At 39.4% G+C, this 23,505-nt stretch overlaps 2 protein-coding genes across 3 annotated transcripts; both read right to left on the bottom strand.

Moving 5' to 3' along the window:
- Nucleotides 1–375: 375 nt before the first annotated feature.
- Nucleotides 376–19,815, bottom strand: LOC124858619. 2 transcript variants are annotated; one of them, XM_047350817.1, is made up of 5 exons: nucleotides 19,713–19,815; nucleotides 7,379–7,504; nucleotides 7,079–7,274; nucleotides 4,719–4,879; nucleotides 376–726 (listed from the first exon to the last, which is right to left on the bottom strand). In XM_047350817.1, the coding sequence occupies exons 1-5, from the start codon at nucleotides 19,713–19,715 to the stop codon at nucleotides 676–678; spliced, it is 537 nt and encodes a 178-aa protein (XP_047206773.1). In that variant the 5' UTR covers nucleotides 19,716–19,815; the 3' UTR covers nucleotides 376–675. The 2 variants fall into 2 exon arrangements, with proteins under 2 accessions (XP_047206773.1, XP_047206685.1); XM_047350729.1 differs by lacking the exon at nucleotides 19,713–19,815 and adding an exon at nucleotides 7,608–7,730.
- Nucleotides 19,816–20,870: 1,055 nt separating this feature from the next.
- Nucleotides 20,871–23,505, bottom strand: tcf15 (transcription factor 15). Its single transcript, XM_047363798.1, has 2 exons — nucleotides 22,634–23,505; nucleotides 20,871–21,209 (listed from the first exon to the last, which is right to left on the bottom strand). The coding sequence occupies exons 1-2, from the start codon at nucleotides 23,108–23,110 to the stop codon at nucleotides 21,147–21,149; spliced, it is 540 nt and encodes a 179-aa protein (XP_047219754.1). The 5' UTR covers nucleotides 23,111–23,505; the 3' UTR covers nucleotides 20,871–21,146.

Raw genomic sequence — 23,505 nt, 5'->3', positions numbered from 1 at the left:
GAGCTTTAAGGGGTCGGTATGATTTAAAAAACACTGTCAATTTTTTCCTCATTGAAGGATTCCTACATGTCAGGAATAAAAAGACAAACCTATATTTCAGAGTCCAACACAAAAGATACCATTTAAAGTTGACCAGTCACTGATTATTTAAAAAAATGTCTTGTAGAATAAGATCATTAATATGAGAGATACTTTGACACATTAGCAGTCATTCAGAGCTTTAGACTTCAGAGTCATGAAGACACTAATATTTTAAAGACCTCTTGACCCACCTGTTAGGCTAGCTGTAAGACTCCTGCAAGAATATCTTCAAGGTAACTAAAGAGATGGTTAAATGTGTGCAAATGTGAAGAAGCAGAAACAAAAAGCAGAAAATATGATGGAAATTTTATTTACATTGTCTACATGTTGGATATGGTTAATAATGTATGTATATGTGTCTATAAGGGCATGGTTTCTGTTTCTATAAATGAGAGACCTGACATCCTGTCATGTGTGTTCCTGTTGACCTTCTTGCAGAACAATAAAACAAACAGTGATATGGTAACACACAGTTACACACCTTTACAAAGCAGGAGCATTAAAAAAACACAAAAATTAATAAAAAACAAAAACAAATGAACAAAATGCATCTACACACGTATTTTCTTAGCTGTTTCCATGGGAATTCTTCTGTTAGCTGCATAATCTATTCTTCTGACGTCTCGCTGACAGGATTCGAAGGATCTTAAATAGTAAGCAACAAAAAAATGCAGAGCACATCAGTCTGGTGATAAAAACTAACAAGAATGCCACCTCCTTAAACACATCAGATGAAAAAGCATGTTGGAGAGCAGCCGTAGAGAGAGGAAACTGTGCCTCAGAGCAAGAGCGAGAGCGCCCACACGAGTCAACAACAGCAGCCCCTCTGCAGGGGCTGTATCTGACTTACATTAATGAATGTGTTGGGTACAAACCCCTAAACTCAAAATGTAACCTCTACATTAGCTGTGTACTTTGAAAGCATACATTAGATTTATTGTTCTTATGTTTTACACTCAGATTAGTTTTTCTTGCAGTATTTTAATACAATTTCTCAATTACACCTTCTCTGAATTTTTTTTTTTTTTTTTCTAAATCTAAACAAGAGACTAAAAAACACATCTTCAGTTAGGAAAAGTAGAAATGAAAAGGAATTTGGTTGTTTTGGAAATTACCTGTGGCTTTTCAGAGTAACTTCCTCAGAAAGATCAGAGGAACCGCATATTTGTAAGATTAACTAATGGGTCTCCTCAGAGACGAAGAGGTGAGGCAGTTTTTCCTCCACAGAAATTCTTTCTGAACAACATTAATCATAGCATATCTCATGCTGCATGACTATGGCAACAAGTCAGAACTATGCATACCCTTTAATGGGACACAATGCTCCTTCATAAATCTCATCGAGACACAAAACAAGCAGAAGAAGAGCAGTTTTACATTATGTGAAACTGACAAGTGAGGAGAAAGAAATGACTTATTCTCCAAATAAAAGGCCAAATTAATGAATAACTAACAGAAGCTATGCACTAAAATATAGGAAAAGTACCCAGGTAGGACATTTAGATGATTCAGCCCTTCTCCATCTCATACCGCCCATTCTTACACACATTCTGAGATTTTGTCTCAACCGCCTTCCAGTTCATACCCCTAAACCAACCATTTTATACCATATATGAACATTTTACTTCTCTTGGCAGCTATTTTAATAAATTAGGAAGATAAAACCTTACAAAAAAGCTCCAATCTGAAGTATAACTAATTGAGTTGCAAATGTTTTTCTGAAGATTTTATATTGAACCTAATTTCCATTAACTGTGGTTCTAATCTCTGTTTGGATCAGTCTTCTCCTAATGAAATATGACAAATCATGGCCCCTGATCCAGCCAAAATAACTATGAGCAATCTGCTCCTGGTAGATAATGTCTATTGGAATCATGTTGCTACATTTGCTTACAATAGACAATAGTGATTTCTCATAATGAATAACAAGAAATTATTTTGAAATTATGTTTGAGGAGGGTAGGGATTGAAGAATAGTATCAGCTCCTCTTCATACTTAAAAATGAGATCTGAAAAAACCAAAACGGCAAAGTTACGAATCAGTAAAAGACCTGAGCAGCAAATATGTTTGCGACACCGTTTCACCAACGGTGGAGGAGTTGTAGGGTGCACAGCAGGGGGCTCTGACAATAAACCGAGGAAACAGGGAGGTATGTACTGGCAGGGTGATTACTGAAAGGAAAACAGATGAGTGATTCCTACTGGGAAGGAGCAGGAGGCTTAAGGCAATTGAGGAGGTTAATGGGAGAAATGATCAAACACAAAGATACTAAACAGAAATACAGAAACTAAGAAGGGAATAAGAGAATTGAGACAATACAAACTAACACAAGATTAACAAAATACTGCATTAAACAAACAAAGATACAAAAGTTGAGAAATGACTCAAAACAGAAAGCTCAACCAAAGCTCCTTAACATCGTGGTAACATTCACTTCAAGCTGAGATCCTGAGCATGGAGGAAGATGTTCTCATTCAGGATTTCTCTACATTATTTATCGTTTTCCCCTACATCAGTGACTCTGAAGCCACCTGAGGATTCTGGCCCTTTGGATCTTCTGCCAAAATATTAATAATTATATTTAAACGCATTAAAAGCTAGTTTAACTGTCCAGTTTTATGTGATATATGCACGGATTCTTCCACCTGGGAAATTAAAACAGTAATAAAAATTATTTTTAACCCCCTATTATTTGTTGGGGTGTTGACTGTCCCTGTGTCAATGCACTTGTGGCTGCTTAACATTGCAAAAAGTAATATTACCAGAGATGTATAGCACTATAAATATATTTTGACCAACATTTTATTAGCAGCATTGGCTAAATGTGACGCATCACGTTTTTATTCTGGTTATTATGTAGAAGTATGTATGCACTAATCAGTTGGATACAGATTCAAATTTGTCTGGTTTCCCTTCATGGGCTCTGATTGCATATCATCAGGTCAAATACTGAAAACAATCTACACTTTTATTTCCTCATTCTTTCAGTGGATTAAATCTCAGAACAGCCACCCTTTTTAACCTATAAACACACATGCACGTAGATGCCCTTTTTTCTGCTTAATATTCAGATAAAGGTTAGGGACATGTGCTTTGACGCATAAATGGTAAAAGGTTGTTGGAATAAAACTTGGAATTGGTCAAAGTTGGAATTTGTAGGTCATACCTGAAAGAAAACTGTAATGTGTCATTGTCCTGGAAACGCCTGATTACATCTCTAATCAGAATGTTTTCTCTCAATTACCCTTTTTTTCAGTGTAGTCTTTCTCAAAAATACAACAGAAAATTATATTTTGTACACAGATTTGGTCTAAATCTAAACCTGAACGGGAAAACGAAAAGCTGGTTTGCACACTCATTAGATATTAGATTTTCATACATATAAGAGCAGAAAGCAGAGGAGTGCTTCAAATAAAACTGATCCTGCAAGATGTAAAGCAAAATCAAAAATGAAAATCTTACTGAAATAAGAACTATTTTGTTACTGCTCAATTCCTTATGTCTTATTCACAATAATAAAGTATTTCAAGAACAAAGTAGCTTTTTGCATCTAGATCATTTTTATATGGAGAAGGAAGGGGCATAAGTGGTTCTTTGGACCACAAAGGTTGCAAACCCAAGCCCTATTGATCCTTTGGTCACCAAAAAGAAAGGGAATCTTTTAAACTCATCTTTTAGAGACCATTGACCCATATTTTATTGAACTGAGTATAACTGGGCCGCCTGTGCTACATAGGGCTTTTGTGGGTTTTTCTCTGGTCTATCATCATCATATCATAGATTTTCCCACATCCTCCGCAGACTTTTTATTTGCCAAACTTTATTTGCTCTTTGTCAGAAACTCTTATGCATGCTGACACATTTGCTCTGATGAACACCCATAGCTCTGAAGTTTTATGGTCAAAATGTAGTGTTTTTTCTCCTGTAAATTTGCCAAACTTGCAGAAGCATCTGTAAATGATGGCAAGATGCAACAGAACCCACTGGGATAGCAATGTGCACACAGGAGTTTTCTTTGTTTTGCATTAGAATAAAAACACTACAATTTGAAATGTTTTCTCAGTTTTTATTTTATTTAAAATCTTTATTTATTTGCAGCTTTCCTATCGCTAAATGAACTCTTTAAATCAAATTGTAAAATCCAACTAAATTGCGAATCTAAACTTTAAAATCAAAGAACACAAAAATCCTTGTAGCAATAGCTCATATTTTTTAAAGCAGGACCTTTTCTCAACTATATTCAATAAAAACACATCCTATTACCAAGAAGAAGCGATATTTAACAATGTCTATGTATTCTTATGGCACTACCGGTAAGTCTCCAACCCTGAGCTCTCAAGCAATGTCACAAAACTTAATATTTTTGAAATGTAAAGAAAAGTAACGTCCTGTTTCTTTAACTTTCAATTCGGTCATTGTAAAACTTAATCTTTTTCTCAGACAACAGCTAAATGCACAGGTCTTCTGCATATTTAGGGGGACTACATGAGGTCAAACCCTTTTGTAAAACAACTGAGATCTCTTTGACCCCATTATCATCCATCCATTAAGCTCTGTGATCATTCTTGTTATCTTTAATTTTCTCAGCAAAGCAAAAATATTTCCCTAAAATAAATTAAAAAAGGGGTATATTTACCTGAATGCTGATCAAAGACAGAAGAATTTTTGCAATGGCCACTGATAAGTAGCCTGTTACGCTCCACTTAAATGGAAACTCTTTAAGTTGTAAAGGCAGGCTGGACCAGGTTGAGTTCACTGTTGTTGCCATTGTGGTTGGCTCAATCTGGGTCACACACTCTGCATTTGGGCAAAAATAAAGGACAGAATCTATCAGCACAGTATGTTTATTGTTATACATCAGAGCAGAGGGATCCAAAAAACAAATCATAGGAGTAACACAAACATGTCAGAAACTGTTTCTTTAAAGGCACAAAAAAGAGATTTTTGCAGAATTTCTTCTTAAAATGATCTCAGTTTCTTGTTTCAACACACTGTTTAAATTCATGGCAGAATAAGAATGGAAAATACTGAAATGGCAGAGAAGAAAGGAAAATATTGCTTATGAAAGCCGCGTGTCTCAGCATTTCCTGCTTTTTGATGTAACTGGGAGGTTTCAGGTCATATTTACAGAGAAAACTGAAAATACATTTTTGTTTTAACCACATTGTCTGTTTTTCACTTTCCTAGTTCTTGTGAGAAACTGAAGTTCACTCATAATTGGACTTTTGCTCATTACGTTGAAACGTTCTTTTTTACGGACAAAATAGTTCAGTGATTTTCAAAACAAGAATTTAGTGCACAAGTTTCAATTTGTTGTGTATTTATTCTAATCCACGTAGGGTGAAAATTATACATAAGAGTCTCAGGTATATACATACAGACACCCTCTTTTAAAGAGGTTGCATTGTCCTGCAAGGACACCTGGTTGGTCCAAGAAATGACAAGAGAAATTCCCCTTCGGTGATATGCTGCAACTAGATTTGGGATGTGTTTTTATCGTATCGTTATTGTGGAAAATGTCTTATCATGATAAAAAATTTTGATTTATCGTGCCTATGATAAATTGTAATTAATGATGTCTGAAAACCCCAAAAAACTGACAGTATTGTTGGGATTGTGATTTTTACTATTTTCTCTGCTGCTGGTTCCAGGAGAGTATCAGTAACCATAGAAAAATTCAGAAATGTGATTGAATGGATTTACTGTGTGCAGTATGTGGTACAAATCAAATTTCTTTATGTAAGTTGTGTATAAGGAGTCTTTTTCAAAATGTTTCTGTTTTGCCCCTTTTCCATTGACTCTAGTTATGCAGCACGGCGCCGCTCGACTCAGGCTCTCTCTGCTCGGCACGGTACCGGTTGTTTTCAGTGACCCGCTGGGTGAAGCTACGGCTTCAAGCCCTGCCTCCAGCCGTCAGTGTAGTGCACTGTGCTGCTATTAGCATTACTGTGTGACATTTTTACATTTATCTGCGTGAAAATGATATAAAATAAATAATAAATAAATAAAAAATAAAAACATAAACTAAATACAAATAATGTTTGTATTATTGTATAAGCAACATCTTATATATGTTTTTGTCATGTATAAAATAATCCACTGAGTTAATTATCTGGATCACAGCCCAGCCAGAGATTGGATATTCATGCTCCGTGGATTCAGCAGGGTCTTCCTCCCGTTTGATCTGATGAAGGCTTTCTGATTATAGGTAGCTGTTCTCTGCCGGCTCCCTCCTCCTGCAGACGATGGTTCACTTAAGGACCGTCAATAAATTTTTGAACCAAACAAGCTGTTTCATGGTGATATGTTTAGTGTGTTTTTGGGGAAATGTTTGAGCGTCTGAACAGCTGACTTTATGTGATCAGCTGGTTTAGTATGTTATTAAATACAACACCCGTCTGCGTGTAATTCAGAAAGTTGATGTGTCCTTTTTCTTTTCTTCCAGCCAACACGCATGATTTATAATTTGTAAATAGTAAAATTATATTTCCGTTTGACCCGCTCCGGCCATTGTGGTCCTTAATATCGTAGTCGCTCTTAAGTTTTTTTAACTTTTCCCTGCACTACCTCAGCGAAGACCTATTAATTTCTACTCCTCCCACGGCCAATCAGTGAATAGCAGTTCGGTCACGTCACATGTAGACCCTACTCAGCCCAGGTCAGACCAAAAAACCAGGTACCCATATAGAAAAAACAGTAATTGAAATGCTCGCAAAGCGGGCCGAGTGGAGTAGAGCCCGTCCAAATGGAACCAGTGGAAAGGGGGCATTTGTGGGTTTTGACTACAGTGACTTGCAGTCAGAACAATATAGTTGTCTAAAAAAAGACTGCAAATGGTCATTATTTAGTTACCAAACAGCTGCAGGTTCATTGTGAGAGTCTGATTAAAGTTATTTCTTTGTTTACCCTCATGTTTAGGTTAGACTAGACAGCCAGGATTCCTGAAGTGTCATGTCTCAAGTGTCATCTATAATGGATAATAAATCCAAAGCTTACCGGTAATGGTTAGGTTGACATGGCCTTCCTTGTTTCGTTGTCCAACATTTGCTTTGATGTCACATTTGTATGTGCCTGAATCTGCAGGCTTCACTTTCGGCAAAAATAGACCGAGATTCTCTCCGAACTCTGCATCCCGAGAGAAGCTGGAGGACTGTGTTTCACGCTTTCGCTTCCTGATAATAGGTATGCTGTCCTGTTTAAAACAAAAAAATAAATGATAAAATATGTGTATGTCTCATGAGACAATGTACGATGAAAGTTTACATTTAGCAGCATTTATGGAAGAGTAAAACTAACCTTGTACCATGTCAGCGAGTAAAAATCCATGCTGCTGAAAACTGGACATTCAAGTGTAACATCATCGTTGCAATTTTTTAGAACTTCTACGGGACGACTCTGGGTTGTGATCTGCACCAACAGAAGCTGAGACAACCAAACCAGAGTTAGTCAGAGAGCAAAATAATTTGGCATTGCTGAAAAGACCAGTATGAGTTTAATTGGAATAATGACATTAAATCTGACTTACGCTGATGAACAGTACCGCCTGGGACATATTTTACTCTTCAGCTGCCTCTTAGATTGACAGTGAAAGTGGGTTCTTTTTCTCACTTTACTTGAAATTGAGTCATAGTTTCCTCAAAAAACAGGAAACAAAATTTTAACAAATAAATCTATGGAGAATTATGCCACCAGGTGGTGCCTGAGAAGACTGCACCCTTTCTGGGTTTTTACAGTGAATGGGGTGACCTTTGTGAATAATAATGCATTTTGCTGAGGTATATGAGAAAAGGAAATTAATTTCACTTATTTTAAATATATTTGTTTTAAACTATTGGGTTTAGTTAATCACCACAGGAAGTGTGATTCAATCTATAAAAATAGATTCATCTCCTCTAAGGGTTTGAACTTTTTAAAGATTGAAAACAAGAAACCTTCTCAAACCCATGGAGACAGAGAGGAGGGCTGTAAAAGCAGTTGGTTTGAGTTCAATTCCTTCCACAATTATTAGCTCTTCTCTTAAAGATATGTAAAAAGCCTTAAAATAAATTCATAACAAAATTTCGAACATTTACAGAGTGGGGAAGAAATCATTGTTTGTACCGCCCCACCCCCACACAGATATCTATAAATGTAATTTAAGAATGTTTTCAGTTTATACTTTACCTTTGTAGGTTGATTGGTGTTTCTAGTCTACTGTTATCAGTCTATGACTTCACACAGGACCTGTGTGACCTTTGGTCACTGAGATTGAGCTTGTTGGCAACTAACCCTCCAGGTGGATGGACATGGGGAAAAGCACCTTGTTCCCACCTGTAAGTATGGTGCTGTTGGTGAGTTTGTCTTTCAAACCCTGGAAACCTTGTTACAGTGCAGGGCCTTATGATGCTGCCATGCCTATGAAATATGGTGAATGTTGCAGATATAAACAGTTCTGGTAGCAGTTTATTTAGGTACATTTAATATGTGTATAGATACTTGTTCTTTTCGTTTGGCAATATCTGGCAACCTCAATAGTTCATATAAAATAATAAGCTAAGTAAAGCGTTTTTCTCATTGTACAGAGTGCCAAAGAACTGCAAATAACAGGTAAAATTATATTACAAACAGTAGGATTCAGAAAAAAAATTCTGATGAAAAAAGCAATGTGAAAGTAATACACCTTTTCCTTGGTGTATACATGTGTAACGTGACAAAGAGGCTCACTTTATTTAGCCACTCTTCATTAGGGGAAAGACTGAATTAAGATGTATGTTTATCTTCATATGTCCGGAAATTGCCACAATTATAAAGATAATAACTTACACTTGTCTTCAGAGTAACAATGAATAAGTTTATTTGATGTTATGATTTGGGGTTGTTAGGTTTTTGGTTTCTGGGTTTTTGTTGGTCTTATTCACAGTTCAAGTTTTGAATCATGTTTCTGTTTATTTTCCTGGTCATGCTTTTGTTTTGTTGTCTTGTTCATGTTTTGTCAAGTTTGGTTTTTGGATCTGGTTATGCTTTTGCTTCATGTTTTTCTGGTTTGTATTCAAGAGTCTCTGTTCTTGCTCCAGCCACTTTCTATTCTGTCTGTTAATTATCTTTATCCGGTTCACCTGCTTCAAACTAATCTGTCTCCTAGCTCCACCTGGTTTACTTTCCATATATACACACCTGTTCTGTCATTCATTGCAGAAACATTTTTCTCTGATCATGTCTTGTTCACATATGTCTTGTTTTTTTGCTCATGCCATGCCTGTCTTGCCTGCCCGTTTGTTGTTTTGTTCCTGCCTCCTGCTGAGTGTGAGTTTTTGTAATTAAACCTTTTCTTCACTTACCATCACGCTGCCTGCTCGTCTGCATTCTGGGGTCCTATATCAAGTAAACCGTAACAGAATGTTTCCGCCAACAATGGACCTCGCGGATGAGCACCAGGCTGGCTCCATGGACCTCTTTACTTTCCTGTCTCCGGAGGCGGAGAAGTCGTTGCGCCGTTCTGCAGGGCTGTCAGTGCCGCAGTCGGCTTATGATGGATCCAGGTTGGCGATTCCATGTTCGGGGACAGGTCTCCTTCGTCGCCGTTCTCCGCCTGCTTCCCTGGCTGCGCACTCTGGTCCGACAGTGAGGCCCACGTCCTCCTCCCGCCGCAAGAAACGCCGACGTGCAGCGGTTCCTAGCCGGTCGGCTGGCGAGGAGGTGGTTTCACTGCCAGCCTATGTGAGGGCTGCAGCATGTAAGCCCGCATCTTCGTCTGCCACAGCACTGTCTCCCAGGCTCGCTGCAGCTCCGCCCATCCCGTCTGCGCTCGCTCCAGTCCGGTGTTCTGAGGCAACACCTGACGAGCTGGAGCAGCGCTTGAGGTTCTATGCACGCCAGATAAAGAGCTTAAGGAAGACCTGCCTCATGTATTCCTCTCCGGAGCTGATGGAGAGAATCAGGCAGATGGAGAGGGACTATGAGACTGCAGTAAGGCAGTTTTACTGCCGACCACCTCCTTCCACGCCAGGACTCCAGGGAGCTGCTGCTGCAGAGCAGCCCACGCCAGGTCTTCAGCCTGACTCCAGGCCAGACCCTAAGTCAGCCTCAACCCCATCCACACACGTAAGAGGGACGCCCCGGCTCAAGTCATCGGGGCCCGGCGACGCCTCAGCTGCTGTTCCTGAAGGGTTCAAGGAGCAACTTATCCTCGTTCTGGCTTCTGAACCCTGCGACGAGGGGTTCGAGGAGGAAGCGCCGCTGAACCCTGTTCCTGAGGGGTTTAAGGAACGTTCTGGCCTCGGAACCCTGTTCCTGAGGGGTTTAAGGAACATTCTGGCCTCTGAACCCAGAGATGAGGGGTTTAAGTAACGTTCTGGCCTCAGAACCCAGAGATGAGGGGTTTAAGGAACGTTCTGGCCTCTGAACCCAGAGATAAGGGGTTTCAGGAACGTTCTGGCCTCTGAACCCAGAGATGAGGGGTTTAAGGAACGTTCTGGCCTCTGAACCCAGAGATGAGGGGTTTAAGGAATGTTCTGTCCTTTGAACCCAGAGCCGAGGGTTCGCCAGGCTCCGCTTCTGCCTCCAAGGGTTCGCCAGGCTCCACGCCTCTGGAGTTCCACAGAGTTTCTGGGGGGTCCTCTACTCTGCTTGGTCGCCCGCCTGAACTCTGTGCCTGCTGGGGACGACCTCATGGTCGCCCGCCGGAACTTTGATTTTGTTTTTGGCCCTCCTACCGAGGCCCCCACCGCCCGCCCTGGTCGGGTTGTCTTTTGTTTGAACTCTTGTGGGCGTCTGGTATCTGCCCTTTAAGGGGGGGTTCTGTTATGATTTGGGGTTGTTTGGTTTTTGTTCTTATTCACAGTTCAAGTTTTGAATCATGTTTCTGTTTATTTTCCTGGTCATGCTTTTGTTTTGTCGTCTTGTTCATGTTTTGTCTAGTTTGGTTTTCGGATCTGGTTATGCTTTTGCTTCATGTTTTTCTAGTTTGTGTTCAAGAGTCTTTGTTTTGCTCCAGCCACGTTTTGTTCTGTTAAGTTTATTCGGTTCACCTGCTCCAAATTAATCTGTCTCCTTACTCCACCTAGTTTTCACTCCATATATACACACCTGTTCAGTTAGTCATCGCGGAAACTGATCATGTCTTGTTCTCAAACCAAGTCTTGTTTTTTTTTTATCATGCCTTGCCTGTCTTGCCTGCCCGTTTGTTTTGTTCCTGCCTCCTGCTTTGAGTGAGTTTTTTGTTATTAAACCTTTGCACTTACCATCACGCTACCTGCTCATCTGCATTCTGGGGTCTTATATCTCGCAAACCATAACAATTTGATATATTTACATTTTTCCAATTTTATATTTGAATTTTTGGACATTTCTAATTGTTTGTATCTTGAAAAACCATCGCACACAGTACTGTACAGTCTTAAATTCTTAACATCTTTTTTAATGCTTAAAGGCATAAAATGAAAATAAAGACTGTAATTAAAGCAGCAACATTCATTATTTTATGTATTTATTTCTTGAACCAGGTAGGTCAGTTGAGAACTAACTCTCCTCTAAAATGACGACCTGGCATACATTAAGGCGTACAACTGCTCTTTGTTCCTTGAGTGACTGAATGCATAAACATGATAGAAATACATTTTTCTTTATTGGCCTCTGTTGCTAGTAGTAAGCACCACAACAATCCTCCCATAGTTTGTGTCTAATGAAACCAAAGCACACACAGTCTGTACAATCTCTGTTTCACAACATGTTGCTTTAGTGTTAAAATGCATAAGCGATGTATTAGCATCCATTGCTGCTACCAGTTAGCAATTCAGCAATTGTCAAATAACACTGGTTTTCTGAATTGCAACTATGGTGCCTACCTTTGTACTCAAAAAGTCAAAATCTTCTATATTCGCAGCTGGAAATACAAATGTAGCACCCCCCCCCCCCCCCCCCCCCTAAGGTCAGCATTGCGACTCCGAAAGTCTGAGCTCTAGCTTCACTGAGTTCCTATCCTAAATGGCACACAGTTAAAATGAAAGGAAAATTACAAGACTAAATTAATTTATTAGCATTTCGAACAGTCTGTATCAGATGAACCCAGAGTGCATAACCTCTGTTATCACATTCCTTTAGTGTCTGAACACATAAAATAGAGAGAAATACTTTGTTACCTGGCTTGTATTGCTACAAGTAGCTAACACCAAATAGTCTGGAAATCCCACAGCCTTTCCTTAGTTTTAACAAAAATGCACTCAGCTAAAATGGGACGTCATTCCTGAACTCTAACTTATCAGACAAATCATACACAGCAACGTTGTCTTTGTAAACTTAACGGCTGGATCTTTTAGAACTGATAATGGGTGTATTTTCTTTTTACTGAGACTATATATCAGTTGCAAGAGCAGAGAAAGTAATGTAAAATGTTTTGGGAAATCAAGGAGGTTTTAAGAAGGTCTGTGAGCTCTTTCTTCTAACAGGAGACTCAAATCAATCATTCACACAAACACACACTCTCACACACAGTCTCTCGCATGTGTCAGGCTCATCCTGTTGTTTTTGCCATAGGGAACTAACCATTGTCTCCCTCTCAACCATATTATTTGTATGTGTCGCTCCTTTTGACAAAGGAGGGCGATATATGGTTATTAATAGCAGAGTGACTTTATGGAAAAAGGAAGAGAGAGGTCTTTGGATTCCCCCATCAGCATAAAACAATACCTCATTCAGCAGCAGCTGGCACTACAGGAGCAACAGTGCAGAAATTTGACTGATTTTACAACTGAATAGTAGTCAAAATTAGGATTTTCTCAGCCACCTCCCACTGGACACCAGTGACTGCAGCTGTGAGCAGCTTTGGTTCTGACCCGGAGTAAACTCAGAGCTGGACAAAATAATCAAATGTAACAGCACAACTCTCCACATTCCTGAAATATCAGTCAGACACAGATGTGCTGATATTCCAGTGCCTCATTTAGTACAAACCCCATCATAAAACACAGGGGAGTTTTAAAGTTAATTCAAACTGCTTATCATGAAAAGGTCAGTGGAAAAAGATTTGCAGGCTAGTGAGACAAATTAAAAGTACACTCTTCTCAAAGCTTAATATTTGGGCAAATACGACAGGGCACGCCCATGATGAGGGTTTGCATTCTGCCTCTTGGTGTCTGAGCTAAAGGGTGTTACCGCAGTAAATCCCTGAGGTTGTTAGCACGCCCAGCTGCAAGCTCGGGCTTCCATGTTTCTGTCAGTGAGCTTGTTCGCCGCACACTCTGTCGTCTCTGATTGAGGAAATCCTCTGACTGTTTGCTCTGTTTGCTGAAATGAAACATCCCAATGGTTCCGCCGTCCCTCCCACAGGTCCTGTAAGCAGAGACTTTCCCATGAAGACCAGAGCATGTTTACAAGGGTTTGACAGATATATGGCTTTTTGATGGACCCTAACAGTGCCACTGTGCTTCAATGCCAGGGAGGAAGAGAGATGACAGGACCAGATATAATTTGCCTTTTTGCAAGTAATTTAGTGCTAGAGAAATAGTACTGTGTCAAAGAACGAGATAAAAACAAAAGAGAAAAGCCTAAAGCAGTGTTTTAACAAAGACTGTTAAATTGAGACACATTCCCTAGGCTGCTGCTGGAAAGATTCATGCATGTCACTTTACCTTATCAGTCAGTGTTCAACCTAGATTAACTGTGAAAAATGTAATTTTAAAGTAAATTTATTTCAGAAATTAAATTCAATTACAAACAGAAAGATCTAGTATAAATGTTTATTTTGGTAAATTCGTCTCTGAAAATTTGAACATTACATATGACTTATAAAAATTGATTTTTAACACAGAAATGTTGTTATATACAACACAATCATGGGGAAAACAGTACACAAGAAAAGGGGTCACTGCGTAAGAAGCTGTATCCAAGCATATTAATGGAAAGTTAAGTGGAAGGAAAAAGAACTGCACAAGCAAAAGGGATAACCTCAGCTTTGATAGGATTGTGAAGGAGTGCCCAGTCAAGAGTTGGAGGTAGGCTACACTCCAAACGGCATAGACTGCGGCTGAAGTCAGAGCTTGCCACCACACACGGACTAAACCAGGACATGAGCTACCTAATCGTCATTTCCCTTATGTTAAACCACTCACAAACCAGGGACCTCAGAATCGTCTTACCCAGACCAAGGAGGAAGAGGGGAAAGGCAACGAATCCAAGCTGCTTGAGATCCAGTTTGAGGTTTCCCCAGTCAGTGGGGATTTGGGAAGCCATGCCATCCTGTAGGTCCACTATTTGTTCTTAAGTCCAAAGTCGGCACAGCTGTCTACCAGGACATATTAGAGCACTGGTTATGGTGCTGTTCTGCATGTCGTTCAGAGTGGCAGACAAGAAGTCAGTTGACGTACTTTAACAACCACCCTATAACACTTTTATTGACAAACACTTAAATTTGGATGACAAAATTCAGAATGTATAACACTATAATAAACTATATTTGTCTATATTAACTTTATGACCACATTTTTGCTCAAAGTTTGAAAGTTTAATCTTGCTAGCAGCACTTTCGCAGGGTAGTACAGTTCAAAATGGCGGTATGTAAAGAAGGTGGCTCCTTCTAGTCTTTTCTGAAACCCAAGAAACTTTGCGACAATTTTTGAACCAATGTTAATTTAAAAAGACCAAACTTCTGTCCTAACAGTAACAACTGTGTCATTTAGGTTAAAGAAAAACCCCAAAAGTTTTCAAGTGTTTTCTGTATGACTTGTTTTTTCATCTGATTTTGATTACAGCTAGCACTAATTTATGCTAGCTACTTTACAGGTAAAAGGCACATTTTGTCTTAAGTGAGGAGGTGCACTCTAGAGTGGAAACTAAATCCATTACCACAACTCACTGACATTAACAATATCATACAGCATAAAGCTGCCATATTATCATTTTTTATTTCATGTTTTGCAGGTTCAAAGAACCATAAACAGGATGTTTAATAAAAAACTAATGTCTGTGTTGTTGAGGCATCTTATAGTCTCATCTCTTAAACAACAAACTTATTGGGTTATAATTTTTGACCCATTGTTTGGTTTAAACAACCCAACTTCTTTTTAAACAGCAGTGTACACAACATTTGGGTTAAAGATGATCTACAGATATAAAACAAATGTTAAAATGTCTGCAAATATCATATTTATGATATACCTGTAAAGTCTGATCAAAACAAAGTGATAAATTCAGAAAAAACAAATAACATTGTATTCAGTTCATTTACATAGCGGAGATTCACAACAAATGTATCAAGGCACTTTACAAAACAGAGCCTGTTTATGCACAGCAATACAAAGCCAATTTAATTCATTCACATAGACAGATTCAAAGTCAGTTCCAATTTGATCTTAGGTGTAGCAAGTGCGGTCAAGCTCAGTTTATCAAGGCAACTGGAAAAACGTTTTTTAAGAAAACCCAAAAAATTGCATTTCTTGAGTGACTGCAGACATTCCTCCTCTTGCATGCATTGACAGTTTATCACATCTAGTTGTCAACTTTGCAGCAATCCCTGATAATGAGCATGCATGAGGCAATAGTGGAAAGCAACCTCCATTTTAAAGGGGTGAAACATTCAGCAAGCAGCTGTCTGACATGACTGACTGGAGGTTTAAAAAGACAGACCATAGCAGTTTGTCTGGTCATTCAACACATTAACAAATCCCACTGGTGATTTACTACTGGATCAAAGCTCAGTTGATTTTGAAAACGTTATTAATTCCAATTCTTTAGACAAAAGTAGCTTCATTCTTCAACCAGCAATACTTTGGGTCACAGATCTGTGGTGCCGTTATTTTCTGAGTCAGAATTTCAAAAGAGCAGGTACCACTGCTCTAGGCTGGTGTTAATCCCTAATTTCAATCCATCACTCTGGGAAGAGTTGCCATAAAATTTGGTTAGAGAGACTCCTCGCAACATAGCCAGAGAAAAAACAAAACATTGTGTGGCTTTTACTTGTCAGCACCACAGAGAACTGTCATAACTGCTATCATTGTAAAAAAAAAAATTCTGCACTAAACCAGCTGACACTTCTGCTGGTGCGGTTGCAGAATCACCCAGAGCTCAATTCAGTCTGTGCAGGCATGCAAAAACCTGACAGGCAAAGGTAAAACAGGGTATTTCACCATATAAGCTTTATGAAGCGTTACTATGTCAACATTGTGTTTGCAGTCTGTTTCTCCAGCCCCATGTGCTGCTAAGACATAAATCATTTTATTTTTATTTTCACATACACTTCGACAACAATGAACCCTTACGCATGCAACAGGGAGTGTACACTTCTCCACTCAGAATATGATGTTTTTCCTTCCGTTTGATCTGGATAATGTTTTTTTTGTGCTGATTACAGCTGTACCAGGCTCGAATGATTTTTCTTGTTTTTGTGAGAGAACAAATCCCTGCTGCATCCCTCTGCCAGTTCAATTGTTTATTTAAGGAAGCAAGAGAAAAATCCCTCTCTGATGTCTTGCAGGGTTCTCACCTCAACCTCTGGGCTATGGCAGGCTGCTTACTGATGGGGGTTGATTGGCCGAGCCAGTAGCAGAACACAGCAGTGTTACCAGGATCTGTATTGTTCCCTAATTTCTTCTCTGGGATTTCCTCAAACCAGCTCCCTCCACCCACTGGTTCTATTCTCTCTGCAGCCCTCAATCATCCTCCCTCTGTCTGAAGGCCCTGCCAAACTTTCTGGCGCATGAAAACAATTGTTCTTGCATGTCTGAGGAGACACAGCCGGCTCCTGAGATGGTGTTTCTCCCTCACAGAAGCTCAGCTGACGGTCAGGCAGACAGACATCCTCCTCCGTGTGGAAAAGTGTCCGTGTCCAGTAAAATAGGAAGGGAGGCGTCTGAACCTCAAGCCGCAAAGTGACACAGAACCATCAATATCTCTGACGCGCAGGTGGGGCGAGGGGCCATCTCATACTCGAATGAACTGTGAGAGCAGAAGCTATTAAAATATTACCATGTGCAAGGTTTGTCTAACAAGACCTTGGCGAGAGTACAAAATGCTGAGGATAAGCATCCATCTGGGAATCAGGACGGCGTTCCCAGATGACGGTGAAAAAATCGCTTTTACATCCTTCCTGTTTCTGGTTCATCTAGTTTCTCTTCTCTTTTTTTCTGCTCTTGGTGAGACATGAACAGAACCTCTCTGAGCTGTCTGAGCGGTGATTTGTGTTTCATCTGTAAAGGTGTTTGCAAGCAGCCGTTGTTCAACACAATTTATCAAACCGTCCTTCCTTATTGAAATACAACTGCTTCCTGCTCTGTGCATTAGCATGACAAAACAGTCTTTTCAGCATATGTCTTCAGAAACATGAACACGGAGCTGAATTATTTTATTCACTGGTAGACAGAGCTGTTCCAACTGTTGGAATTAAATAAATTAAAATCTCTGTTAATCACTCATGTCATCATATCCTTTTTTTAAAAGTAATGCAGATCGCTTCTCTGTCACCAGGCTCATTGAGAAATGTGTTTTTAATGCTGTCTTTAATGAATGGATTTTCACGTGTGCATTCAGTATGTTTGGGGATCTGTATGTGCTATATGTGTATGGTTTTATTTATTTTGTCTATGTGCATTGTGTATTTTATGATTTATTTGTATAATCTTTCCTTGCCAGATTCTGAAGAGAAACTTCCATTTTAATTAAATTTAACGTACAATACTTCAAAAGTGACAGCAAAAAAAACAAAAAAAAAACAGAGAGGATTCCCATCTATCACTAAACTCTGTTAGGAACATTAACGTTTCTCATGCAGCTACAGTGAAGAAAGAAAGGTGGACTGAACCAAAACTTTATGTCAATGTATGCATTTTTCAACCCCAGTAAGGTATGCAGCTGCTCTGCACTTAACTCACCTGAAACAACCTCAAGCTGAATGTAAACATCACTGGTACTGGATAAAAATCCGCTGAGGTCCAAACCCAGCTGCCTGCAGCATTTAACCAGTCCAAAATGCTACACAGCATAAGATGCAACAACACGACATGTTATGCACCATTACTGTCATGATGTGCTTTTGTACTACAGCTGCGATTTTGTGGTGCATGTAAGTATCCGTGTTATTTATTTCCCTGATTGCAAGATGTGTCATCTTTTATTCCTAAAAGGTTACCTTAGCCTTGCTTGCTGTGTTGTATATTAATTATTCTCTATAAATTAGCAATATGTTTTGTTTTTACTTTAAACTGTGTTTTAACTATTTTTGAACCACTGAACATTTTCACTTTTTTAACACTTTTGTTCACAAAAATTGTGTAAAAAGTAACTATATGTGTCTACAAAATTGAGATTAAACAGAAATCCAAACATCTCCAGTGTCTCAGAAAACCTTAATGACTCAGTTGTTGCTTAATTTAGGAATAATGTTGTTTGGTGGAAAACCAAACATTTTATACTTTAATTGGAACAGATTGTTTACAATGCAATTATAAATTAAAACCTGAATTCGTGAGTGAAGGGATGAACCAAATCCACAAAGAAAAAAATATATAACAGTTTGTAAGTTAAGATCCGTACAGCTATTAAAAGAATAAGTATATTATAAAATCCATTAAGAAATTTAAAAAGGGACATCTTAAAATAGAAAAGGAGGAGTAACTACAATATTTTTGGTGCAGAAACCATTAAATGAGATGTGTCCATGTCCACTAGGATAAAAAAGATATACTACTACCCAAACAACATCTAAGCAGAAATAACTTTATTCATTTTAGCAAGACAATATTAAACATAGTTTGAATAGAAATAGTCTCTGATACTAAACTGTCCTGACTGCAGTTCATTTGTGGTTCAGACAATCATTTTTGTTTAGACTATATGATTATTAGACAGTAATTATTCAACTATTATAAAGCAGATGTTGGTGTCCAGAGTTACTCAGAAGTTGAAAAGTGATGAATAGCAGTCTTAAAAATATTCCAAACCCAGTTCAGTTCCAGTTCAGCAACAGTTTTTGTTTCATTTTAAACCGCAAACTTAAAAATGACTGACAGTAACTTTATGTCTGTTGTACACTGACCCCTATATGTAGTTAATGCTAATAAAAAGGTTAAATAAACCTCTGATAACAGGTTAAGTTAACCTACTTTTCATGAGCAAAAATTGAATATTTTAAGTTTTAGCAATAATATTTCTCCCCATTTTATCTCTGCATTTATGATTTATGAAGTGAATTAACTGAGTGAGTTCTTTAGAAGTTTGCACAATGTAAGACAGAAATAATAAGAAATAATCTTTGTTTTTCATCTGTTGCTTTGTGTTATTGTCCTTCACAAAATGCAGCAGCTATAAATTCCCAAAAATTCTGCGTACTTTAAGCACAAACTGGCAGATTACAGAAGCTTTAAGATGAATTTCTTGTCTGCAGAAACCTTTCCAACAACAAGAAAACAATCTGTTTTGGGGTTTGAAAGAGACAAGTATTAGTGGAAGAGGAGAAACTCAGCAAAGCGATGAGGTAAACGTGACTTCCCAGACTGTCCTCTGGGCCCTCGCTTGGCGGACATGTTAAACAGACCCAAACTGATCATGTCTGCTGTCTTTCTGTCTTTGCTCTAACTCATCTCTTCGGCAGAGTCTTTTCCATCAATTCCGTACCTGCCAACGTATTTAAAAAACAAATCTCTTCCAGATTTTGTTGAAGACTCACCATTGGGGTTGCTTGCTCTGCACCAGAGTGCTGTACATCTGGGTCCCAGAGCCAGATGATGTCAGGACTGGCGATGACCCAAAGCCCACTGCACAGAGTTCCTCAGAGAGGCCGGCTGTGCACTGTTTTCCTCCTTCCTCTGCCTACGTGACATCTTCCTGCCTGGGGGAGCCTTGGGGAACCATTTAGGGAGGCCTCTGCCTCTGAACATGGAGGTCTTATTCCGACAGGAACAGGTTGGAGATGGAGACTGAAGGCAGCCTGCACCTTTACCTGCCTGAAAAGTACCTTTACATTCAGCCTCCTGAGCCACCGAAGAGCCTGCATCTTCTAAATCTGCAGACTCAGTCTAAGTGAAGCCAGACAGGAACTCTGGCTCAGATGTTTGAGCCTTTGAGCTGTAGTTTGCACGATAGAGTGCTTTCTGAGGATCAAAAGCAGAAAGAAGCCCAAAGAGACAGGGCTGCTTTCGCTACCTTCAAGTGAAAGTTGTTTGTATTAACATGGATCTAGGGAGACTTCTGTGCAAGAAAAAAAATCAAAAATACATCAGGCTCAATCTTTATCTCTTCCTGACAACGTGAACTAAACCACTAACAAGAAAAGATGAAAAGGGACAAGTCTAACTGCGTCATTTGCCATCATTACATTTCACTTCACTTCAGAGCTGCGACCTTTAACCTCTCACCCCATCTCGTCTTGTCCAGCAGGCCCACAGCGGTGATTTATCCCTCTGACACACCAACAGCTGTGTTGGGGCTCCGAGCAAAGTGTGGGCTACTATTTGCTGTGACTAATCGGAACCAGACTTAAAAAAAAAACACTGAATGGTGAGATTTGAAGGGGGGGAGCAGCCGGTGACACCAGAAACCCTGAGCCTTTTGCTTTAAGCTAAAGCAGTTTCCCAACAAGTTGACTGAAACCATAGACACAAATAAGATGCCAAATAAAATTAAACATTCATCCAAAATGGCAACTGAGAGCTTTTTTGTTTGTTCACTGGACGTTCTGGTGATTTTTGTTCAACCAAAACAGATCCCAGTTGCACTGCAATACCCATTTTCATGCACTTCAGAGGACCATGTCAAGACCTTAATAACCTTATATTGTGAAACATCCATCTTTACCAAAAACATGCAATAAAATGGAAAAAATTTCTTTTATTTTGATAAAATATATTTTATTTAAAACATCTTCCAAATAAAACAAACCAAGACCATTAGGTTTAAAACAAATGCACTGCATCTTTGAAGGTCTTACAGTCTTGGATGTCTCAGTCAAGTATAAATAGTCTCTTCTTTGGTGCCACCTTTTGATCCAGCATGTGTGTACAGGTACATGAGTGAGCGCTCTTTGTTGCACCAGCTTCGGCTCCTTCCCTGAGAAAGTCTTTGAGGGTTTTCAGGTTGCAAATGGTCCACTGATGGTGTCCGGTCAACGCCTCACTCGCAGCGGACCCAGTCCTCGCATTTTCAAACAGTCTTTCCCATCTTTAACCTGAAAAAGAAGGAAAGGTGCCATAGTGATTAAAAGAAAAACAGCTGCAATTTGCGGGTGTTGTCTGTCACACCATATGAATGTGGTGTGCAAAAGAGAAAAAAACAGCCATCTGCTTGAGGAATTTTTCTGCTAGTGTAAAGCATGTGCAGTGCATAAAAAAGGTGTCCCACACAAAGTCCAAGACTGAATTCAGTTTAGTTCGATTCAAATCACTTTATTCATCCATGAGGGGCAAAGCACAGAGAGTAGCAACACACTTGCAGAAACAAGAGAACTATGTTACACTAAAATAAATGGAATATGTTACTTAATGTCATCCACAAGTAGTAAAAAAAAGTTAACCGATCAATCAGAGACAAATAGGAATCCGCCAATTTTTCCTTGATTGGCTCTGGTCAGTGATCAGCAGATAAAACATTGAATAATTGGATTTTATTTAATTTTCCTGTTCATTCAAATGCATCCAATTTAAGAATCCCCATAATATTTGGTCAATAAATGCAACAACCCTCAGAACGTAGTTTAACACCTTTTTTTTTAGATTAATAAAAATCTGAGAATAGTTAGGGACATGTTTTGTGATGCATAAATTGGGAATAATTTTGTAATTTCTTTATTTGTGGTTTGATTCTTATCATGAGTACATTTTTAATCTCTCTTTTGTGTGGAAAGTGAAACACATCAGACCTCAAAGAAAAATAGAAACTGGCGTGTGCCAGATCCATACAGTTAGAAGTTAAAAGCATTAATCATTAATAAAGCAATGATTAATGTTGCTCAAAAATAAAACTAAAATTTTAAAGACAATTGAATGTCAATGGGGCTTCATTTAAAATGAGAAAAATGTAAAAAAATAGAATAAAATAGAAATGCGTTTAATGCCAATGTATGGCAAGTGTGTAATCAAATTAGGAAGAAGATCCTGTCTGGTTATTGCATATTAACTAAATAACAGACATTACGTTTTTTTTAAAAATCAAATAGGTTAAAACGAGATTTTAGCGAGTTTTAATTAGTCTGACAGTCAGGAGATGGGTAGCTGGGTATGTTTGCTCTGCATTCAGTGGATCTGGACAGTTTAAATGCTGACCAAAAACAGACAAAAAACCTGTTGTCTGTCTTATGACCAGAATTATAAGGGCCACTACGATTTATTTTGAATTTACTGTTGTGGAATCGTCAGAAATCCGTTTTCTGGCAATTGTTTTGTATTAATGCGTATTTTTGACTGAGCAATAACAGCTTAAAGTGAAAAACAAAACAAAACTAAAATCTATGCCACAACCCTGCTGCTGACGAGATGGGTAACAAGAGTGTTAAAACAGGCAAGTGAAGCATGCATTCAGAGCTCATTCGCCTGTGTCACGATGCTCTATTTAGTTAAAATAAATGTAAACATTGTTGCATTAATCGGTATTTACCCCTCTCCTCTGGTTGCTCAAACAGAAGGTGCAGATGGTGCGCGGCTGCTTCCCTGCGCTCTCTCCTTGCGCATGGACCGCGCCGAGGCACGGCTGTCCCTCTGCGCCCGCGTCCCCGATCAGAAGCACGTTGGCCAGGTGGGAGATGTAGCTGGACGCGAGTCGGAGCGTTTCGATCTTGGAGAGCTTTCTGTCCACGGGCTCGGTGGGAATGAGCGTCCGCAGAGCCGTGAAGGCGGTGTTGACGCTCTGGGTCCGGCCTCTCTCCCTGGCGTTGGCCGCGCTCCGCTGCTTCATCACCACCGCAGAGTCTCCCTCCAGCTTGCGAGAGATCCGCCTCCGTTTCTCCGTCGAGCCGCAGTAGCTCTGCTCCGAGCTGCCGTCGCTCTCGCTGCGGTTCTCGTCGTCCTCGGAGGTGACCGTGAAGTCCGAGTAGATCAAGTGCGTCGCTACAGGCCGCAGCATGGCAAAAGTCATGGTTACAAGTTACCAGCGTCTCCTTAATCCGCTTCAGAGTCGCTCCAGAAAATACCCAGGCGGGCAGACTGCATCTACATCTCCATGTGTGACTGAGAACCACCAGCAAGGGCTTGCAAGAAAGCTGTCCAAGCTCTCACAAGTCAGTTTGTGTTGGCCTACTTCAGGATGGAAGGACCAACAGGTCAGCTGGGCTATTATAGCTGGATGGGAGGAGCTGCCTGCTCCTGAAGCAAAGAGGCAATTTTCTGCTCTAACATTTTCTAAAATTGAGTCCCCTGCAAAATTTTAGGTTTCTCTGATACTTTTCTATAAAATCTCGATGTTTTTGTCTCAGAAAATGACAAGTGTTAAAAAAGTCAAAAATGTACTGTTTTCATACCGGGTTCATTTTA

This window comes from Girardinichthys multiradiatus, chromosome 1, assembly GCF_021462225.1.
Source record: "Girardinichthys multiradiatus isolate DD_20200921_A chromosome 1, DD_fGirMul_XY1, whole genome shotgun sequence".
Taxonomy (NCBI): domain Eukaryota; kingdom Metazoa; phylum Chordata; class Actinopteri; order Cyprinodontiformes; family Goodeidae; genus Girardinichthys; species Girardinichthys multiradiatus.
The sequence above is the reverse complement of the archived record's forward strand: the minus strand, read 5'-3'. Positions and strand labels throughout refer to the sequence as shown.